This window comes from Mesocricetus auratus, unplaced genomic scaffold, assembly GCF_017639785.1.
Source record: "Mesocricetus auratus isolate SY011 unplaced genomic scaffold, BCM_Maur_2.0 Super-Scaffold_100007, whole genome shotgun sequence".
In the NCBI taxonomy this organism is placed as follows: Eukaryota; Metazoa; Chordata; class Mammalia; order Rodentia; family Cricetidae; genus Mesocricetus; species Mesocricetus auratus.
In genome coordinates this window covers 39,633,163-39,654,167 of record NW_024429191.1, presented here as the reverse complement: position 1 = coordinate 39,654,167, position 21,005 = coordinate 39,633,163, and the positions used below count along the sequence as shown (strand labels likewise).

Below are 21,005 nucleotides of genomic sequence, written 5' to 3'. Positions count from 1 at the left end.
ATCATTTTGGTGAATAAAATTAAGGTCATTAGAAAACCACAAACAAGTGTCTTCCGGCCTTAGGTGGCGGTGACATGGGTCAGAACGAGAGCATGGATCTGGGAATGTTTGGATACTGAAAACAATCTCCCTGCTTGACAGGCCTGGGAGCCAGCAGCAGCCCTCCTCGCATGCGCTGCCTCTGCAGTACTTGAGCAGAGCAATTCCCGGTGGGAAATGAGCGGCTGCTGTGCTGTGCTGACAGCGAATCTGTCCTGCGTAGGAAGTGCAACTTGACGTGTGAGGAATTGATTAGGCACTGTCTCTTGGCCCAGCCATGGCAGCATCTGATGAGGTCCAATTCATCACACCACTTCCAACTCCCAGCCTGGCTGCCTGTAAACACACAAGTCACCCGGGCTACAAATGCATTTGAGACAGCCGTGCTTTTCATTTCCCATCGTCAGTGCCAAGTGACAGGCTCCTCACGTGGCCTACCCAGAGACAGCAAACACAGGCTGCATCACTGACGAGCCTTTGTTTGGTTCCCGAGTGGAGGTCCACCTTCTCTCACAAGCCTCCCAACTTCCCCTTGGGTCTAATAAGAAATATGCACTCTGTTTGAGACTCTGGGATCTTCTAGGATGGGGGAGAGGAGATTTTCAGAGGGATAAGTTCACCTCTCATTTTCCAGAAGAATCCTTTCCCAGGAAGCAAAGATAGCAGTGTATGCTCTCCTTCCTTCCTTCCTTCCTTTCTTTGCATTGCTAAGGATGGAACCCAGGGCCTTGTCTGTGCCAAGCAAACAAACAAACACTGAGTTACACTTTCATCCCCTGCCTTTAATGTATTTTAATAGTTCTGGAAAGATGTGATTGTGTGTGTGTGTGTATGTGCATACATGCTCATATTCATATGTGATGGCATACACATGTGTGTTGGGGGGCTGTGTGCACGTTGGATGGAGGCAAAGGGCAACCTCACGCACCATTTGTCTGTTTCTCCTCTCACTGGCTTGGAACTAAATTGCTAGGCCATTTGGCCAATGAGCCCTAGAGCCCACCTGTCTCCACTGTCCATTCTTCTCCTACGTGTCCACTGGGTTACGCTGGACTCACAGGGGAAGAGGCTGTAGAGGGCATGATTGCAAGCTTCTGCAGATGCGTGCTGAGGCCCCTGCACATTTGCCAGTCTGACTCTACCTCCAGCTGCTCCACCAGCTGCATCTCCAGCGTCATGAGCATGTTGAACAGGTCATTGATGTCATCACTGCATTCTGTTAACTTCTTCTCAATGTTGGGCAGTTCAGTCTCTTCTCGGATGGCGTTTAAATTCTACAAACAAAAAGCTGTGTTTCAGGACTCAGTAGTTAAATATGTTACTTAGTAACATAGGTAAAAACTTGGGAGTCTTGCATTGAAGTGCCCAAATTCAAGCATTAGCTTGCAATTTGCTAGCTGTGACCTTTGGGGAAGCTTCCGGCTGCTCTGGCATATTGTATATATAGGCACTTGAAAATGGCAGGTGCAAAAGAACATTTATCTCCTTGAAAAACAGAAGATGAAATTCCCATGGGCAAGGTTCCTTGCCTGTGCCAGGAGGAGGGGAAGACATTCTTATCATCAGAGATGGGAGCCATGACTGAAGAAAATCTGTGCAAATCAAGCTTTTAAAACTAACTCATGGGAATGGAGACATAACTCAGCAGTTAAGAACCCTGGTTGGTCTTCCAAAGGACCTGGGTTCAATCACCCAGCACCCACATGGCAGCTCACAACTATCTGTAACTCCTGTTCCTGAGGCTCTGATGCTCTCTTCTGGCCTCCATAGGCATCAGGGATGTAAATAATGCACAGACATACATGCAGGCAAAACATCCATATACAAAACCAGAAATAAATAATAAGAGGAATGGACTCATCCTAGGTTCATCCTGTGTACAATCCCAGCACTCAGGAGCAGAGATAGCAGATGTGGGGGGACTGGAATTGAAGGCTAGTCTAAGATCCACAGTTTGGAGCTGGAGTGAGGCCCTGTGTCAAAAATCCAAAACCAAAACCCAGAAACCAAACAAATGAAAACAAACAAAAAGCTTAGAAAGAAACAAAACAGAAGCCGGGCGGTGGTGGTGCATGCCTTTAATCCCAGCACTCGGGAGGCAGAGGCAGGTGGATCTCTGTGAGTTCGAGGCCAGGCTGGACCGATAGCCTCCAAAACAATACAGAGAAACCCTGTCTCGTAAAAACCAAAAAAAAAAAAAAAAAAAGAAACAAAACAGTAAGGCACAGCAGCGCCCACCTTTAATCCCAGGCCCGGCCCCCAATCACTTCTTATCAGTACCACTTTTCAATCTTACTACCTTATGGGCTGAAGATATATCCACTCCATAGCAAAAACAGTTCCACTCTTTGAGCAAACCAGACAGACCCCGTTAGAGTCCCAGGGAGCAAGTGGAAGTCCATGGAAAATAGGCTGAACATTTTGAATGAGACAGTCTCATGGGCTGATGAGCAACCGGTTCATCAGAAAGGTCCCAGTAACGTGACCAGCACCAGAGCAATGCAACCTTGTTTTGTGACTGGTTAGTGGGACAAAGGACATGTTTGCCTGCCTGGAAAGGACCCAGCTCATGCTAACCACAACCCTTACTTGAAGATGAGTGAAGGTTCCAATGCAAAAACAAATGTAAAAAAGCAAGAAGAAAATCAGAAGACACTTTCTTCTTTGAGACATTGTCTCACATAGCTTTGGCTGGTCTCAAAACTTGCTAGGTAGCTGAAGCTAATTCCCTTGCTTCTACCTTCTAGGAGTGTGTCCCCACACTTGAATTTATACGGGACTGAACCCAGGGTTTCATGCTACACCAGCATCATACTAACTGAACTACATCCTCAGTCCAACAAGAAAGACCTTCAGTGGAGACTCTCAGAGTGGAGAAATGCTTTCCAAGAACAACCAGGAGGAAGACTGGTAAATTTTATTCTATTACAAATTTATGCCAGTGGTAGTGCAAGCCTTAAATCCTAGCACTTGGGAGGCAGAGGTGGGTCGAGCTCTGTGATTTCGAGGCTAGCCTGGTCTGCAGAGTTCCAGGACAGGCAAAAGCTACACAGAGAACCCATCTGGAAAAACAAACAAACAAAAAAACCCACCAAACTATCTATCTATCTATCTATCTATCTATCTATCTATCTATCTATCTATCTCTCTATCTCTCTATCTCTCTATCTCTCTATCTCTCTATCTCTCTATCTCATTATATGGAGGTATAATATGCTCAGTAGACTGCCTGACTATACAAACAAACACTCCACATGACAAAAGCACCATAGAAAAATGTCAAGATAAATAGCAAATTGGGAAAAGTACTCTCAAGTTACTTCATGGACACAGGGCTACTAGCTCAACCTATAAAGAGTCATCATAAAGTAATAGCTTAAAACATATAAGGGAGAGAAAGAGAAAAGTACAGGATGGCTGTGCAAAACCAAGGGCAGGCTAACATGAGAGACTTGTGAGGAGCAGGAAGGCTGAGATTGGACTCAGTGGGTGCAGAGTTCCACTAAACCCCAAGGCTCCACGACTTGATCTGCAGCAGAGGGGCCCCAGGAACCTCCCAAGTTCCCTGGATTTTCTCTGGAGGTGAGTCTTTCCGTAGACCTAGGACAACCCTGACCACTCTGTCACTCAGATAAGAAAGGGTTTGTCCCAGAGCTCAGGGCCCAGGACCTTACAAGGTGGGAACTGCCAAGGACAGGGAGAATGCCAGGGCCAGGCAGAGTGAGGCTTGGAAAATAAATGCCTGCTGAATGAATGAGTGAATGAGTGAATGAGTGAATGGATGAATGGACAAACAGAAGAAAGTATGGGTATTACTACCTGGTGGTACAGATAATACCACAGCTCACACGAATGATGATAGGGGTGGGGGGCTTGAATCCTAGGGGTATCTGACATGAGGGAGAGCCCCTGTGTTGGCTCAGTGGAGTTTTGTGTGGGGCCATGTGGTGAAACTGTGACCCCTGGTACGTGGACAGAGACTTGGGGCTTCAGAATCACCAGAGGACATGGACACTGCAGCCCCTCCACAGTGAGGGGAGTCCTAGCAGCCTGGCACAGGAGAAGGGGACTTACCAGCAGATGTTTTTCCTCAAACTTGGCAACCTTGAGCTTGCCCTTCTCCTGGTTCTCCTGGATGGCCTCCTGCATGCACTCATTGAAAGTGTCTAACTCTGCCTTTCGCTTCTCCTGCTGCTTCAAGCCATATTCAAAAATGTTCAGGCAGATGACGACAAATTTGTCCTTGTAGGTAAGTGGCTGTTAAGGAAGCTTGGGGCTCAAGAGCAGGCCATTAGAACTGTGACAAAATTGTTGACAATTCCTTGCAGGACATGCTAAGCTGAGCACTTTGGAGGCTACAGGCGACCCTTTTGGACAGAAGGAGAAACAGAGAAGCCAGGGAGCTGGGGCTTGTAATTTGGTTATGGCATCTCTACCTGTGCCTAACGAATCAGGAACATGGCTAAAGGCCTTAGAAGAGACTTCCAGAGAACTGGGGGTGTGGGTGAGAGCTAGAAGCAGCCTGGCTAGGAGAAGGAGGTGGAGTCCCTAAAAAAAGTCTCTGGTTAAATTAAGATTTTTTTCTTTTATCTTCTGGGAAGGGCCTGCCCAGTGGCTCATCTGAGCCAAGAGAGGAACCAGATGGACTAGGTTCAAGTCATGGCTCCAAAGCTGCTTCTGGGACCCAAGTTAGCAAGTCATCTCTCTAGGCCTTAGTATCCTTACCTCAGCTAACAGCATGGAGGAAGCCACCACAAGAATTCTTTGGAGGCTGAGCACGGTGGCACACACCTTCAGTTCCAGAATTGGGTGGGGGCAGAGGCAGAGGATTTCTGTGAGTGAGTTCTAAGCCAGTTAGGGCTACAATAGTGAAACCTTGACACACACACACACACACAGACACACACACACACAAGCATCATAATGTTGAGGTTCTGGGTAGATAGACACTGAGAAAGTTGTCAGGTTCAATGCAGCCACTAATGTCTAGGCTCTGCCCTTAGGAGCTCACCAAGGCTGGGAGGGCCATGTATGGAGGTTTTCACATAGGAGCCATCAACAGGGTCAGCCAGCTTCATACTCTCACATGCCCAACCCAGGAAAAGGACTGGCTGTACCCCATGACTACTATGGCACCCTAACATCATGCAGCGCAGTCACTTTTTTTTTTTTTTTTTTTTTTGGTTTTTACGAGACAGGGTTTCTCTGTTTTGTTTTGGAGGCTATCGGTCCAGCCCGGCCTCGAACTCACAGAGATCCGCCTGCCTCTGCCTCCTGAGTGCTGGGATTAAAGGCATGCGCCACCACCGCCCGGCACACAGTCACTTTTCATTCCCAGGGAATCCTGACCTTTCCCAAATTGCAATTCTAGTTTCATATCTTATTCCCAAATAATACCTCCTTTATTAGAGATTCATCTCTGTAGTTTTTCTGGAGATTGACAGCAGTGTTGGTGGCCCCACAGAACTATCTGGGACTGGCTATCTCACCCCAGAGCCCTCAATTCCTGAATGCTTCATGTCCTGGAGGTCCCCTCCATCTCCTGCTTACCACTGAAGCTCTCATGATCACTGCCACTATGTGTAGTGAGTGCTGATTATATCTTGGACTTTAAATACCTAGGTGACAAATGCAAGCTCTTAGGTTCCACAGATGAGTGATCCTGTACAAGCTACTTAACCTCTGGGGTTACTAATGGCAGCCACCTGGTGGGGTGCTTACGGGGATGTGGATCAAGAAAGAGCAGTAATGTAGCCAGCGGAGATCCTTGATGTAGGAACACATTCCCTACTTCTACCTCAGAAAACTCAGCTTGCCAGGTATGGCAGACCCAGCCAGCAGCTGTCACCCAATGTGCTTGCGGAAATCTAGACAGCACTGCCCCACAAAGTTCAACTGGTCTGCATACATATAGTCAGCAGATATTTAAATACGTGAATGATGGGGAAACTGAGGTATAGAGTAAAATGAACTTGCCTAAGGCAAGCTGGTGGTACTTGGGCCAGGCCCTTACCAAAGAGGCAGCAGTGACTCGGAAAGGATATGTCTCAAGAAGCTCACCAACACCAGGTAGGTAGGATAGCTTGTTGCCCTCCACATCCTCAGAATACATGCTGTTAAACAGGAAGGGGCCATCCAAGTGCTCAACGAACGCCAGCTGTGGATTCAAATGCCCAGATATGTGACCCAGAGCCAGGTTCCTGGGAGGGTTGAGGCAGCAAAGGGACATCACACCAGAGTTGCAGCCCTCCCTCCCAGGAAGGCAAGTGTGTGTGTAGTGTTCCCGGCACAGGGAGGGTCTGTGCAGAGGTGTAGAAGATATAGTGGCAGGCTGTTTCCAAGTAGTGGTCTACCACTCTGTCTAGGTTCATCGGGGGTTGGGGCTGGTCCTAGGAAAGCCAGCAGGGCATAGTCACACATTCAGAGACACAGAGCTCAAGACTAAATTGTAACTTCATGGGATGGGAAACAGCTCAAGGATCTTCAGTAAAGGAGTCCCTGGAACCAAGTGTTTTTAGGACAATCTCTTTGGGCTTAGGGGTAGGGGGTAGAGACTGGGCTGAGCTGCCTCCAGAGATGGTGGGTGATTAGGGAGGAGGTGTCAGGTCCTGTGGCTGCAGTATGCCTTACAAGTTTTGGGAGTCTGGGGAATCCCTGTGGGTCTTTAATGTGACCAGTTCTCTCACGGTACTTCTGTGGCTAGGCCAGCTGTCTGTGTGTACCTTGTGCTGTGCCAGTTTCTCCTGCTGCAACTTCTGGTCCTCCAGTCGGGCCTGCATCTGTGCCTCCCGGTGCTTCAGCTCATCAATGCTATACTGATGCTTCATCTTCGCCATCTCCTTCTGATGCAGGAACAGAAACGGCAGTTACCAAAGGCTATCCAGTCCCCCCAGTCACACATCCTCGGGCCTTGTGAGCATGGCTAGTGTGTTGGAGGCTATCTTTTGTAAAGACTGGGAAAGGCACGAGGCCTTGGAGATTAGAACGCCTAAATCTTTCCAGGCCACCTATATCTGGGGAAATCACAGAACTGAAGGCCTCCAAGAACCTGCCCTGAAGCAACCCGACAGGCCCCTGGCCCCTTCCTTAGTTCTATGGTACCAGTGTGAGATTAGCATCATGGTTGGAGGGGAGATCCACTGCCTGCTTGACAGAGTTCTGCTTTTACGAACTTTTAGTCATTATTCATTTTGCATCATGGAAGGACATGCAGGCCACATGTGCATCTGCCCTTGATGGGAACTTCTGAGTATCCGGGAGACCAGGCTTGAGCACAGGCCTTGGCACTGCAGATGCAGGGCTGACCTGTAATCTTTATTCAGTGCTGGGTGAGTGCTAGACTTCAGAGCTACACCTCAGCCCCTGTCCTGTGCTTTTTAAAGGGCATAATTCCAAAAGTTTTTGGGTCTATGATGCATTTCAAGTTAACACCTGAATTGGCTTCTTAAGCTGAGGGTTGCTATCTGTACTGAATGGAAAACTGGATGTGGATCTCTGTCTCTGTCTCTGTCTCTGTCTCTGTCTCTCTCTCTCTCTCTATCTCACACACACACACACACCACAGATTGACAACAATAAAAGTTTTCTGAACATATAATGACCAGAATTTAATTTAAAATCAAGTGTATGGTGAACCCCAGATGTTTCTGGCCTTGTTTGACCATGCTGCATTAGATGATGTCACTATAGTCTTGGTTCTGAGTAGAAAACATGCACACCCTATGTGCACATGAATGTCATCTACCAGGCTTCCTGGACCCCCCACCTGGAACCCCGATTTGAGACAGTGTTGTTTACTGTACAAAGTTTCCTGTTGTTATAAAAAATTGTTTAACTGCAGAAAATAACGATTTTAACTTTCCTACCACCATTCTTTGGCATGTAACCATCATTATTATACCTTTTGATTGCATTATGTTAGGATGTTTGGTTTTAAAACATGCTGTTTGAGCTGCTGACAAGTTTCATTAAATGAATTTTGTCTTGGGATTAGGACAGAATTCCCATAATTTTTCTTTAAGATTATATTATTATTATTGTGTATATATGATGCATATGTGTGTGTGGGAGCATGTCCAAGGGGCAAATATAGGTCAGAGGACAGTGTTATATAGATTCTGGGGCTTGAACTCAAGTTTCCAGACTTATATAGCAAGCACCTTTAGCCCAATGAACCATTTGCTGACCCCTCTACAGTTTCTGAAATGGCCCTAAACATAATTCTGCCATTTTATTCTATGTATTCATGCAAAGCAGTTCTTATCATTGAGAACTAGAAAATCCAAATATTGATCAACTCTTAAAGTCAATTAAGCCTCTTCATCTTGCATTTTATATCTAGTCTTGATTTAATGTTTGTTTAAGACAACATCTCTCCACATAGCTATGGCTGACTTGGTACTCACTAGACAGACCAGGCTGGCCTCAGACTCACAGAAATCTGCCTGCCTCTGCCTCCTAAGTGCTGGGATTAAGCTGTGTGCCACAATACCTGAACTTCACTTTTTTAAAGATTTCATCTATTGTATGTGTGAATGTTTGGCCTATATGCACACACATGCACCATATGTGATGTTTGATGCCCTGGAACTGGAGGGAATCCAGTTATAGATGGCTATGAGTTGCCATGTGGGTGCTGGGAACTGAATCCAATCCCCCTGCAAGAGTAGCAGTTCCTCACACTTGGCTTTTTTATGTAATTTCTGGAGATCAAACGTGTGGCAAGCACTTTGCTAACCAAGCTATCACCTTTAATAAATGGTAAACTTCTATGTGTACCAAAGAACTGTTTTAAAATAAACTTCTTTATGATTTATTATCAATAACTGCTTAATTTGAATATCTATTTACCTATAGTCATGTAAGTTTTCTCAGGCAAGAAGGGTCTACAAGAAGAAAACAGCGTATGAACCCTGCTCTGGAGATGAGACCGACGTTTAAGAGCTTGCTTGCTTGGTTTTTAGTTTTTTGAGACAAAGTTAGAATTGCTGTGGGTGACCTGAATCTAGCCCAGGTTGTCTCAAACTACTGATCCTCCTGCTTCAGTTGCTCATGTGCTAGGGTTAGAGGAGTGTGCCAGCTTATCCACTGAATTTAAGAATCTCAGAACTGGTCAGGTGTGGTGGTACACACCTGTAATCCCAGCACTCAGGAGGCAGAGGATCTCTGTGAGTTTGAGGCCAGCCTGGTACACAGAACAAGTTCCAGGACAACCAAAGCTACACATAGAAACCCTGCATCAAAACACACACACACACACACACACACACACACACACACACACACACACACACACACACTTGGGGCTGGAGAGTTGGCTCAGTGGTTAAGAGCACTAGCTCCAGATGATTGGTGTTCAATTCCCAACACCCACATGGCAACTTACACCAACACCAGGGCTTCTGACGCCCTCACACAGACATACATGCAGACAAAGCACCAATGAACATAAAATAAAAATTTTTAAAGTCTCCAAATTAAAAATCTCAGAGCCAGGCATTGCAAATACCTGTAATTTCAGCACTTGGGAAACTGAGGCAGAAGGATCAGAAGTTATGTTATTTTTGGGCTATATAGTGAATTCAAGATAAGCCTGGACTGCATCAGACTGTGATCTCAAAAACACAAACAAAACCAAAGAACAAGAGAAATACTCAAGTTCACATTGTCACAAGGAAGCCCACTGTCAGCGGGGGTAGGGAAGCAGCTCTCTGACTCCTCTTATTGCTGTGAACATCACAAGACTTGGCTTTGAAGCCAGGCCCTAGAGGATCAGGGTGTCTAGCCCTCCTCTCTGTTCAGATAGCCTTTCTTGTATACTCCCTGAATCCCTCAATGTGCCAAATATAGGTTCCTCTTTCTCAACAAAGGCACACAACTTCCTATGGGAAAAACCAAGTAGGTCAGCAGCCTTTGGGTTTCCAGGCACCTGACTTAGAGAGACTCCATAGTCTTGCTACTAAAGGCCTCATACAATGAACCATACACACAGAGGGAGCAGCAGGAGAGAGGCACTCACTTATGGCAAGGGAGAGGGGACATCACACACACACACACACACACACACACACACACACACACACACACACACACACTAACTGGCCCAGCACAGCAGGCAGCTGAAATACCAATTCCCTGGAGCCAACTCCTAGATTAACCCTAACTGACCGGGAGACTATGGGAGAATCATTTCCCTTGTGTGTCAATTTCTGTGTACTTCCAGAACAACAGGGGTGAGAGCAGCCTGAAGGGGACAAGACTCAGGGGATCGCTGTGGATTGCTCTCAGGCTCAAGCCTGGGGTGAGTTCTACCCTGCTCACGATCATGACAATTTACTGTCCCCTTCCTTTACTCTCCTTAAAGTCTTCACCGGGACAACAGCTGGATGGCTGTGCTTAGGTGGGGAGAGGACTCAGTCAGGATCCATCTTCTCTTAACCATGGGTGGGGAGATGTCCTCATTGTCTCTCAAAACCTGGGGCCCTAAAGACTGTAGAGCAGGACTGGGGACACAGCTGGGACACTTGCCGCCTGTTCATCAATGCGCCGGAAGTCCAGGTACACCAGGTCAGGAAGATAGGCATAGATGAACATCTTGTACTCCTCTGCCTCAGCAACGGGGTTTCCAGAGAGGGTGAGTGTTCGAAGGTCTGTGAACCGACGCAGGTAGAGGATCTGCGAAAAGGGGAAGCAGAAGTCTGCCACAGAACTGGAATAACAACAGCTCCACCCCTCTACTCCCTTCCTTTCTTAGTCTTCGGCCTGGCCAGGGCACCTTCTACACAGACAGGTGAGGGCCTGTGGCTTCTGAGTCAGACTTTAGTGCTGAGACCAGTCACAAGCTTTCAGAAGAACCAGACAAGGAGAGCTCAATCCTAGCTGAGGGACATTCGGCAAATGATCAGTCCTGTGTGTGAGCCTTGATTCCCTCCTCTATAAAACGGGCAGAACAACACGGTGTGTCATCAGAAGGCCAAATGAAATAAACTATGAGACACAGTTAGTAAGGTGCACGACAACCACTGCGTGAGTGACTACTTACAATAGTGTGACCTCTTAGATAGTAAAACCACACGAAAGTCCCAAATCTCCTACACTAAATGGAGCCGGATTCTGGCTCACCGCGCGCGCGCGCGCACACACACACACACACACACACACACACACACACACATTTAAATTAGAAACAAGCTTATTTTACATGTCAATTCCACCTCCCTCTCCCTCCACTCCTCCCCTGTCCCCCCAGTCCCCCTCCTCCCTGTCCAATCCCCACTCCATTCCCCAGGGAGGGTGAGGCTCTTCATGGGGATCTCCAGAGTCTGTCATTTCATTCAGGGCAGGGCCTAGGCCCTCCCTCAAGTGTCCAGGCTGAGGGAGCATCCCTCATTGTGGGATGGGTATGCAAAGTCCATTTGTGTGCCAGGAATAAATGCTGATCTACTACCCAAAGCTCCCTAAGTTGCCCAGGCCTCCTCACTGACACCCACTTTCCGGGGGTCTGGATCAGTCCCATTCTGGCCTCTCAGCCATCAGTCTGGGGTCCAAGATCTCCCCTTTGTTCAGGTCAGCTGTTTCTCTGGGTTTCATCAGTCCAGTCTTGACCCCTTTGCTCATCACTCCTTCCTCTCTGTCACTGGGTTCCTGTAGTTCAGCTCAGTGTTTAGTTATGGGTGTCTGACTTTGCTTCCATCTGTCACTGGATGGAGGTTCTAGGATGGCACATAAGGTAGTATCAAACTCATTATCAGAGAGGGGCATTTAAGGTAGTTTCTTCACTATTGCTTAGTTTGCCAGTTGGTGTCATCCTTGTAGATCTCTGGAAATCTCACTAGTGCCAGATCTCCCCTCAAACCTAAAATGACTCCCTCTATTATGGTATCTCTCTTCCTGCTCTCCTCTATTCTTCCCCCAACTCAACCTTCCTGCTCCCCCATGTCCTCCTCTCCCTTCCTCTTCTCCCCCTCTCTTTTCCTGGCTCCCTCTCCTCTCCTCCCCATGCTCCCAATCTGCTCAGGAGATCCTCTGGCTCACCTTTTATTCACTGGACAACAGCAAGAAGAACATTATACTTGATGCTTTGGCTTTAGTAAAATGGTGAGATCAACCACATAGCTGGTGCTTGCATGACATTGAAACAGACGCTGCACTGTGGACCAGTCAGGTAAGGTCTGCATCGGCTCCTGCCTTGAGTTCCCGCCCTGACTTCCTTTGGTGATAGACTGTGATGTGGAAGTATACACAAGTAAACCCTTTTCTCCCCAACTTGCTTTTGGTCATGGTGTTTTATCACAGCATTAGAAACCCTCACTAAGACCCAGCCATGGAAGAGCAGGGGGAGCACGGTCCAGGAAGCCAAAGGCCCTGAGGCAGCAGAGAGCTTGGCACAGCCACCAACAGCACTCATCTGAGGTTGTTGCAGAGAGTGGGGAGGGGAGGACATAAGACACACGGGGAGACAATATCAGAGGCTGCTTCCTGGAAGAGCACACAGGCTTTCAGCAGGAATTTCCATGTGTTCTAAGAACTAAGGAAGCCACTGGAGTCTTGTTTATGGAGGAAGGCAGTACCTGGTTTAATTTCTAAAAGATTTTTCAAATAAGAGTCTCCTTTACATCTTTTAGCCACAGAGAGAAAAAATTGCTGATGAAACACGTGGTAGTAGGTAAGAGTGAGCAGGCAGCCCCTTCTCTGAGGGGTCTGTAAGCAGTTTCCAGGTCATTAGAGAAGTCTGGCAAAGATGCAGGATGCCCTCTGATCTAGCAGCCCCACTCCAGAGTTTACCTTGCAGATGGGCCAGTACAGATGTGGAGAGAGCCCTGTTCTACTATTTCCTGCTCACAGACACACACTACTTCCTGTATGTAATGGCAATAGCTGGAAACAACCTTGACCCATACCCTAGAGAACCAGGGCCACATGATGAGTGGTCCAGCATCCAGCAGAGGAGCAGAGGCCATCTGCGATGGCAGTAATCATATTAAGTGCTGACTGGAGAAGAGAGGGGTCAGTTGAAGGCAGGTGCCTGGAGGACAGCTGGACAAATGTGACAGTCACACGTGTTCTTGAACACAGCATGCCTGGAGGGTTAGTTAGAAGAAGCTCAGGTGGGGGGAAAAGGAAGTAAAGGGGGGGGCGCTTCTGTGCTCTGAGTTAGGATTACTTGTGTTTTTAATGCAATCAGCAGGTACCGAAATAAGCCCAACAAATAAATAAGTTACAAAACAGTGTTTAGTTAGATATCTTAATAAATAGGAAAAACTCAAGCCAAAGAAGCCAGTGCCTAAAATGTGTCAGTCAGGCTTCTCCAGGTCAAGTCACAAAGAGGAATGTTGCTTGGTTAGAGGATGCCAGGTCCCTAAGGTCTCTAGAGCTGGGGACACCTGGCCTAGATGTCTCAGATATCTTGCAGATTGTTTTCCATGGATAACCTGTTTTTCTTTCTTTGGAGATAGGCTATAAGTGCATCTAGAGTATTGACAAAGAGCTTGGTACCCAGCACCCCACTGGAGAGAGCAATGAGGCTTCATTCACCCTGCCCAGGTGCTGCAGGGCAGCATGGCAGAACACTGAAGTCTTTGGTTGAGTGGGGCATTCTCTGTAACCTCTCCATCTTCTTTTGTCCAGGCCTGGGGAAGACCTCAGATCCATTAAAGTTTCCAATGTCCAAAGATGATGATTCACACTGAGATCCCAGGTGCAGAGTGTACTAAGGAAGAAACTGATGCTAAATATTCAACACCAAGGTTTGGGGCTGGAAATGTTCTGTCAGTGGTACAGGATGGACTTTGTGTACACAAGTCCCTGGATTACATCCCTAGCAGTGCTAAAACACAAATGGGTTTTTAAAAAGAAAGAAGACAGAATGAAAAGAAAGAAAACAAAGGGGCTATTTTGGGTTAACCCAGAACCTGAAAACTCCTGAGTGACTATAACTTTCTGTGTACCTACTACGTGCCAGGTCCTGCATTGGGCATATAGTACTGTAACTGATTCAGTCTTCACAACAAAACCTGCTGTCTACGAGTAATCACATTTTATAGATGTTTGAATGAACACACGAAATTCTAAGTCACTAGTTCAATGTCAGACAGCTGGTAGATGGCAGCTAACACTGGCTGACTCTGTAACACAAATTGATAGATAATCCAGAGACTGATATTAGGGTTCAGACTTCAAGTTGAAGATCAGAGAAGCAAAGCAGATGGCCACTAGCTTCTTATCTTACCTCAGGTTGAATGGACTGATCCTGTCTCCATGAACTCTCACCAAGTCTCAGATTGTAACCTCTCCTCAGCGTGACTGGAGACTGAATACCTCCTACAGAATACTTGTTCCTGTGTTTTATATCCCTCTAGTACTGGGATTAAAGATGTGAGCTATGAGCTGGGCGGTGGTGGTGCACGCCTTTAATCCCAGCACTTGGGAGGCAGAGGCAGGCGGATCTCTGTGAGTTTGAGGCCGGGCTGGACCGATAGCCTCCGAAACAATACAGAGAAACCCTGTCTCGTAAAAACAAACAAAAAAAAGATGTGAGCTATGGTTCTCTTTTAGACTGATTCACTCTTGTGTAGATCTGGGTGGCCTTGGACTAACAGAGATTCATCTACCTTTTAATCCTGAGTCCTAGGATTAAAGGTATGTACCAGCACTGCCTGATCTCTATATCATGAGGCTGGCTTTACTTTTCTGAATCCACAGTCAAGCTTTAATAAATCATAAATAATACATCACTATATAACTCTGCTAGCCACACCTTCTAGGCCTTACTTGGCCACCCAGCTGGGCAGTGCTAGGGCTCCCTATCTCACAGAGCAGAGAGGGGACTGGATAACTGGGGCTTGAATTTGAGAAGGGTTCTGGTGAGCTTCAATGCTTTGACCCATTGACTATACGACCTCTGGGGTTTGGCTCTACCCGGTAGACCTCAATACTAAAGACAAGCTGGGCATTGGTGGCGCACACCTTTAATCTCAGCACTCAGGAGGCAGAGGCAGGTGGATCTCTGTGAGTTCGAGGCCAACCTGGTCTACAGAGTGAGTTCCAGGACAGCCTACAAAACAATACAGAGAAACCCTGTCTCGAAAAATCAAAAACCAACCAACCAAACAAACAAACAAAAAAACTAATGACAAACCAATGCTTGATTTACTCTGCTGTTTGCTTAAGCTGCCCAGCTGGCTATGCTCACATGTGACATGGTCTGAGGGCAGGTATAGACCCCACGATAGCCTAGCAGACTGATGAGACACTGACAGTGGAGAAGAGACTTCTCCCTCCCTCTGCCCTGTCATATACAAACAAGGAAGCCATAAGGATAACCAGCTAGAATAAAATGGAGGATGGCCGGGCCTCCGAGTACTAGTGATAAGCCCCTCCTCTGCTATGCCGCTAACCACACACCAAGTGTCCCTGTTTGTGGCAGATCCTTAGCTTACTTCTGACTTCAGCTGGCACAGACTTTTCCTGACAGCACTCCACCTTGTTGTCTTCTGTGTCAGAGGCCCACCCACAGGCTGGGAAGGAGTTAATCTCCATGGAGTGACCCTAGCTGCTTGGGGACAAAATTGAAGACCAGTCCTCAGGCGGGCTCCCTTTTAGAAGGCATTCTAGATAGTCCTGTAGCCCGGTAGAATCAGGTCCTCATCACCATAACAACAATATCAGCAACACCCAACTCTGACTTTCCCTGTTCCTACCAGCCCACTCTAGCTTCTAGAAGTCACCTCCCAGGCAAACCACCTGCACCCAAGTCCCTGCCTGAACTTTGTTTCTAGCTAGCTGGAGACCAGCTTTTCTTCCTTTTGGGCACTACTCTTTTAGGTTATACTATGCTCAATTATCTGTTCACATGATCCTCTCAAATCTACGCTGACAGTGGCGGGTTTCCTTCTTGTAAATAGCCCTGCCCTTGACATGCCTCCATGCTGACGCTTCTCTAGAGGCTGCTGTCTGTGATTAGATCTTTGCTCCCAGGTTGCCTGGGCACCCTTGGCCACATGCAGGCTTTCCCAGGCACCTCCCTAGTTGCTGCTCACTCGTCTTTTCCTCCTTTGGCTAGATGGAAGGCTCTCATCTTTTTTTTTTCTTTTGACAGAATCTCTCACTATGTAGTCCTGGTTGCCATGGACACTATGTAGACCAGACTAGTCTCTCCAACGCACAGAGATCTGCTTGCCTCTGACCCAGAGTGCTAGGATTTAGGGCATGCACCACCACACCCTGGTTCTCATATCTTTTAAGGAACTGGAATCAGGTTGACTCTCATCCCTGATCTTCTCTTGGCAAAGATATCAGTCACAACAGGCCTCTGTGTGCTAACCTGCCCCAAAGCTGAGTGCACACCTATAATCCAGCCCTTGGGTGGCTGAGGCTGGATGGCTATGACTTTAAGGCTGACAGTGGGGTACACAGACAAGGGGGGGGGAGAGAGGGAGGGAGAAAAAAGAACCTCTTCCACACCAAGTACTTCTGTTTGTCACCTCACCGAGAGCTTAGGCTGGTGGGTTACTGTCATCTCTATTTGGCAGGTGAGAAAACAGACATAGAAAGCTTGCACTACCCTCTGGCTTAGATCTTCATGCCTGACGTGCAAAGTGAAGACTATGCTGCCTCTACAGTTTGGCTTTGATGAAGAGCCAAGGCACCACGTTAAGTGTGGGCAATAACTTGGTGCCTTGGCCCACTCTTTCTGTTCATGTGAGCCATTTTGGTGCATGGTTGGGACTGAAGCCAGGCCAACTGACTGATATGTGTGGAAATGGAGTCTTGAAAGGGATTAGACAGTCTTGCGATGATGGCTAAGCTGGAGAAGCAATGAGGTCGCCTTTGACATAGCACTCAGCAGTTGTTACCAGAGTCTCAGCTGTATCTGCCTACTGGGAGCCCACTGTGATGTGTAGTAGGGGCAGCCTACCTCCCAACAATGTCTGCTGTCATATAGACACATTTAGTACCTAGATTGCTCTCCTACCATCCACAGGGGTTACTTCACTGTTGAGACACTAACTTCCTGTCATTTCTGTCTAGATGACGTAGGTATGACTGGTTTTCCCCCAAAGACCAAATGTTGCCATCTTTGTCTTCCTAAGCTTAGAACAAATGCCCCACATCTAGTAGGTCTTTCAGTTCAACAAGGGTTTGTCACATGAGCATTAGACTCGGCAGGAATAGGACCACAACTGAGGCCATATATCCTGGTTTCCAGAGAAGCTTTTGTCAAATTAAGCATGGTATTACCATGTTTTCAAATCCCTTGTGGAATAATTTGAATGTTTGGTTTTTCTAGGGAAAAGGCACACTGTGTGTCTACCACCACAGATGTTTGTTCTGGCACAGTCCAAGGCCCTGTGGTATTTGTGGCATGGGTCCCCAGTCCTGGTACTCACATTCATTATGTTGCTAATCTGGTTGTTGCCTAGTGACAGCACCTGCAGCTTCACCAGGGCATCGAGAGAGTCCATCTTGGAGATCCGGTTGTTGGACAAGCTCAGGTCTTCCAGATTGACCAGGGTATCCAGCCCCTCAATGGTCTCGATGTTATTGAAGGACAAATCTGAAAAGGAGGAGGACTCTGAGGGGTCTAAGGATATGCTGCTTGGGTTAGACGAGGGATGGTCCTGAAACAAAACCATCAGGCTGCTTAGAGCTCTTGGGAGTGACATGGAGCTGAGGAGCTGACCCACTGTTCAGGGATTCCGGGAGTACCAGACAGACTGCTTCCTGCAGCTTTCGGACTGTCATCTACCACTTCTGTCAGCTCCCCTCTGACACCTCCAGGTGGTGGTTTGGAATCTTTCTCTTTGACCAGTCAGGAAGTAGAAGCTTTGGGTCAGGAGGGTGGTGTGACGAGTGTTCAAATCTCCCTCTGGGTGAATAGGCAAGCAGGTGCCCTTGTAGGATCCATGGCTTTGCTCTGAGACAGGTTGGCCTGCTGGCTTCTGGGTAGTGGGTATTGCTCAGAACCAGGACTGGTGTGGACACCTATCCCACTGTTGAGGTACTGATTTCACCTCCTATAGAGACAGGTGATTCCTAGCCATGCAGATGGGTCCCAGAGACCAGGAACTGGAGCTAAAGAGTAGTAGGGTATAGCAAAGGTGCCTAACAGATGTGGGTCCCACAGCCAGAAGACTCAGCTCTGTCTGCTTCTGCCACCTGGAGCACACAACTCTCTCTGGCTAGTCAGCCTCTTGGAACCTGAGGGGCTGTATCTGAGAAGCGGGCCCTTAAGCCCATTAGTGGGGTTACTGCAGCTTCCAATGTCAGCACAAACACAGCTGAGAGTTCTTTGCAGGCTGAGAGCTACATTTGTGGTCCCTGGAAGCCTGGCAAGATGGAGGAACCTGTGCCTTGGGATGGGGCAGCAGTAGAGTTAGCCTAGCTCTGCAGTTGCTTGGCCATGCTTTATCTCCCTTTCCATTGAATTGAATAATAACAGCCATTAAGCATCTCCTGGGACTATTGTGGGGACTAAGTAACACATTTCTTGTCCTCTTTTATCCTTTAGATGTTCCCCTGCCCCTCACTAGATGGGGAGGCACCTAAGAGGCCAAGCTCCCAGTGACCTTGGCAGTGAAGCTGAAAGTTCTAGAATCAGACAGAGAATGACAAGGGAGCCTGTGACCCTCATTTGACTTGTTGTCACCTTGGTTTATTCATTGTATGATGGGGATGGTGTGTGGAAAAGGAAACTCATAGGGAGCACGAGTAGGCCACCATCAGCACACAGCTATGCCCTGTGCTCATTATAACGGCCAGCTGTCCACCTGTGTCTATGTAAAATGCCAATCCAGGGCTGCCCCTGTGCCCACCAACCCGAGAGGCTGGCAGGTGGGATGGAATATTCTGCCTAGTATGCAGCAGCACGTCTTTGTCATGATTTGCCCAGCGTAAGCCTCAGGCTTTTAACAGACTGTCACTTTCTTGCTCCTAACAGACAGAGCATTTCTGCTGTGCCTGGGCTAACAACAGGATGGCAGCCCAGTGTCACTGCGATTATTCTGCAGGGAGGCGAGGGATGTCCTTGGCAGTGGTTCACCTTTAACAAAGGCAGATGCAGAGCCAAGCCTTACCCAGCCAGACCAGATGTATGAGGTTTTCCAGGCCCTCAATTCTCTCGATGATGTTGTTGTTCAGCTGCAGCTTCTGCAGGTTCTCAAACTGCCAGAGGTTATCTATGCGGAGGATGTCTGAAACAACACAGTGTCCGGATTTGACGAAGGCTGGGGCTGCGAGCCAAGGCCCTGACAGACTGAAATGTACTCATAGAGGGCTCTACAGCTCTCTGCCTTCCTTAGAGTTCCCCAGGGCGGAGGACATGAGTGTAGGACCAGGACTGTTACACAGGACCACTGGAAAGGATCAAAGGGTCTGATGTGACAAGGATAAGGGTGTGTGTGTGTGTGTGTGTGTGTGTGTGTGTGTGTGTGTGTGTGTTAGGCAGGTGTCTGTGTGGAGGTGAGCAGGGCAAGAGACTCACTCACATTGCCTCAGGGACTGGGCTCGGGCTGCCAAGGAAATAGGTTTACCTTGGAACACAGGTTGTAAGCAGGGGTGGGCATGATGGGAGGGTCACTCAACTGGTTTTACTTTTGGAAGGTCTTTCTGTAACATTTATTGTGATATTTACTATCTGTGCCTTTTGACCTGCAATTCCCTTCTTTCCTTCCTTCCTTCCTTCCTTCCTTCCTTCCTTCCTTCCTTCCTTCCTTCCTTCCTTCCTTTTTCTTTTTTCTTGTGTGAGTCAGGGTCTCACTATGTAATGTAACCCTGACTGTCCTGGAACTACTGTGTAGACTAGACTGGCTTCACCCTTCACAGAGATCTGCCTCTGCCTTCCAAGTGCTGGGATTAAAGACATGCATCATCATGCTAGCTAGACATGCAAATTTAAAAAAATCTGTCTCCAAACACATCATAGAAATATCTATAGGTATGTGAGAGCAGAAAACAGCAGCTTTTGGGATGATCACTCACATGACAGAAAGGCAGAGCCCAGACGCTTGGCAGCAGAGACCCTGCAATTGTGAGGACTCACCCTGGTCAGGATACTTTGTGTATATAGCCTAGAGACAGAACACTGGCTCTCTCTCTCTCTCTCTCTCTCTCTCTCTCTCTCTCTCTCTCTCTCTCTCTCTCTCTCTCTCTCTCTCTCTCTGTGTGTGTGTGTGTGTGTGTGTGTGTGTGTGTGTGTTTGTCTGTGATTAGAATGGCTGGATCTCTGTGAGACCTGATCTACACAAATAGTTCCAGCCAGGGTTACAAATGAGACCCTGTCTCAAAATAAGAAAAAAAAAAGGAAATAAGGAAAGGATGGATCAGTGGGTAAAGTGCTTGCTGTGGGGTCTACAACCTGAGTTCAGTCCCAGAAGCCACAGTGGACAGAGAAGGTCTAAGAATCCAGTAATTGTGCCGGGCGGTGGTGGCACATGCCTTTAGTCTCAGCACTCGGAAGGCAGAGGCAGGCAGATCTCTGTGAGTTCGAAGCCAGCCTGGTCTACAAGGTTACACAGAGAAACCCTGTCTCGAAAACCAAAACCAAAACCAAAAAAAAAAAAAAAAAAGGAATCCAATAGTCATTCAGTACACCAGGCTGGATGTCTCAGCTGCCTTCAGTATTTGCTGGGATCCTGAAGAAGTAGGCTCTAATGCCAGGGAAGGAATGGACTTGCCAGTGAGGGCAAATATATATATAGAGAGAGCTTCCTTCTCCTAAGTCCTTTATTTAGGCTTCCAGCAGAAGGAGTGGCCCAGACTAAAGGTGGATCCTCCCACCTCCAAGATCAGGATTAGATTCTACTGGGTACTAGCACACACCTTTTTTTTTTTTTTTTTTTTTTTTTTTAACGAGACAGGGTTTCTCTGTATTGTTTTGGAGGCTGTCAGTCCAGCCCGGCCTCGAACTCACAGAGATCCGTCTGCCTCTGCCTCCCGAGTGCTGGGATTAAAACTGTGTGCCACCACCG

At 47.6% G+C, this 21,005-nt stretch overlaps 1 protein-coding gene across 3 annotated transcripts in view; it reads right to left on the bottom strand.

The window, feature by feature from the left end:
* Positions 1-21,005, bottom strand: part of Drc3 (dynein regulatory complex subunit 3) — a 39,596-nt gene that overhangs the window by 9,377 nt on the left and 9,214 nt on the right. For all 3 annotated transcript variants that reach the window (XM_040748769.1, XM_040748767.1, XM_040748768.1), the window contains exons 4-10: positions 19,113-19,229; positions 17,427-17,593; positions 10,567-10,713; positions 6,762-6,881; positions 6,084-6,196; positions 4,114-4,288; positions 1,182-1,313 (exon numbers count right to left, since the gene is read on the bottom strand). In XM_040748769.1, coding sequence (XP_040604703.1) covers positions 1,182-1,313; positions 4,114-4,288; positions 6,084-6,196; positions 6,762-6,881; positions 10,567-10,713; positions 17,427-17,593; positions 19,113-19,229 — 971 coding nt within the window. The remainder of the gene's footprint in view (positions 1-1,181; positions 1,314-4,113; positions 4,289-6,083; positions 6,197-6,761; positions 6,882-10,566; positions 10,714-17,426; positions 17,594-19,112; positions 19,230-21,005) is intronic.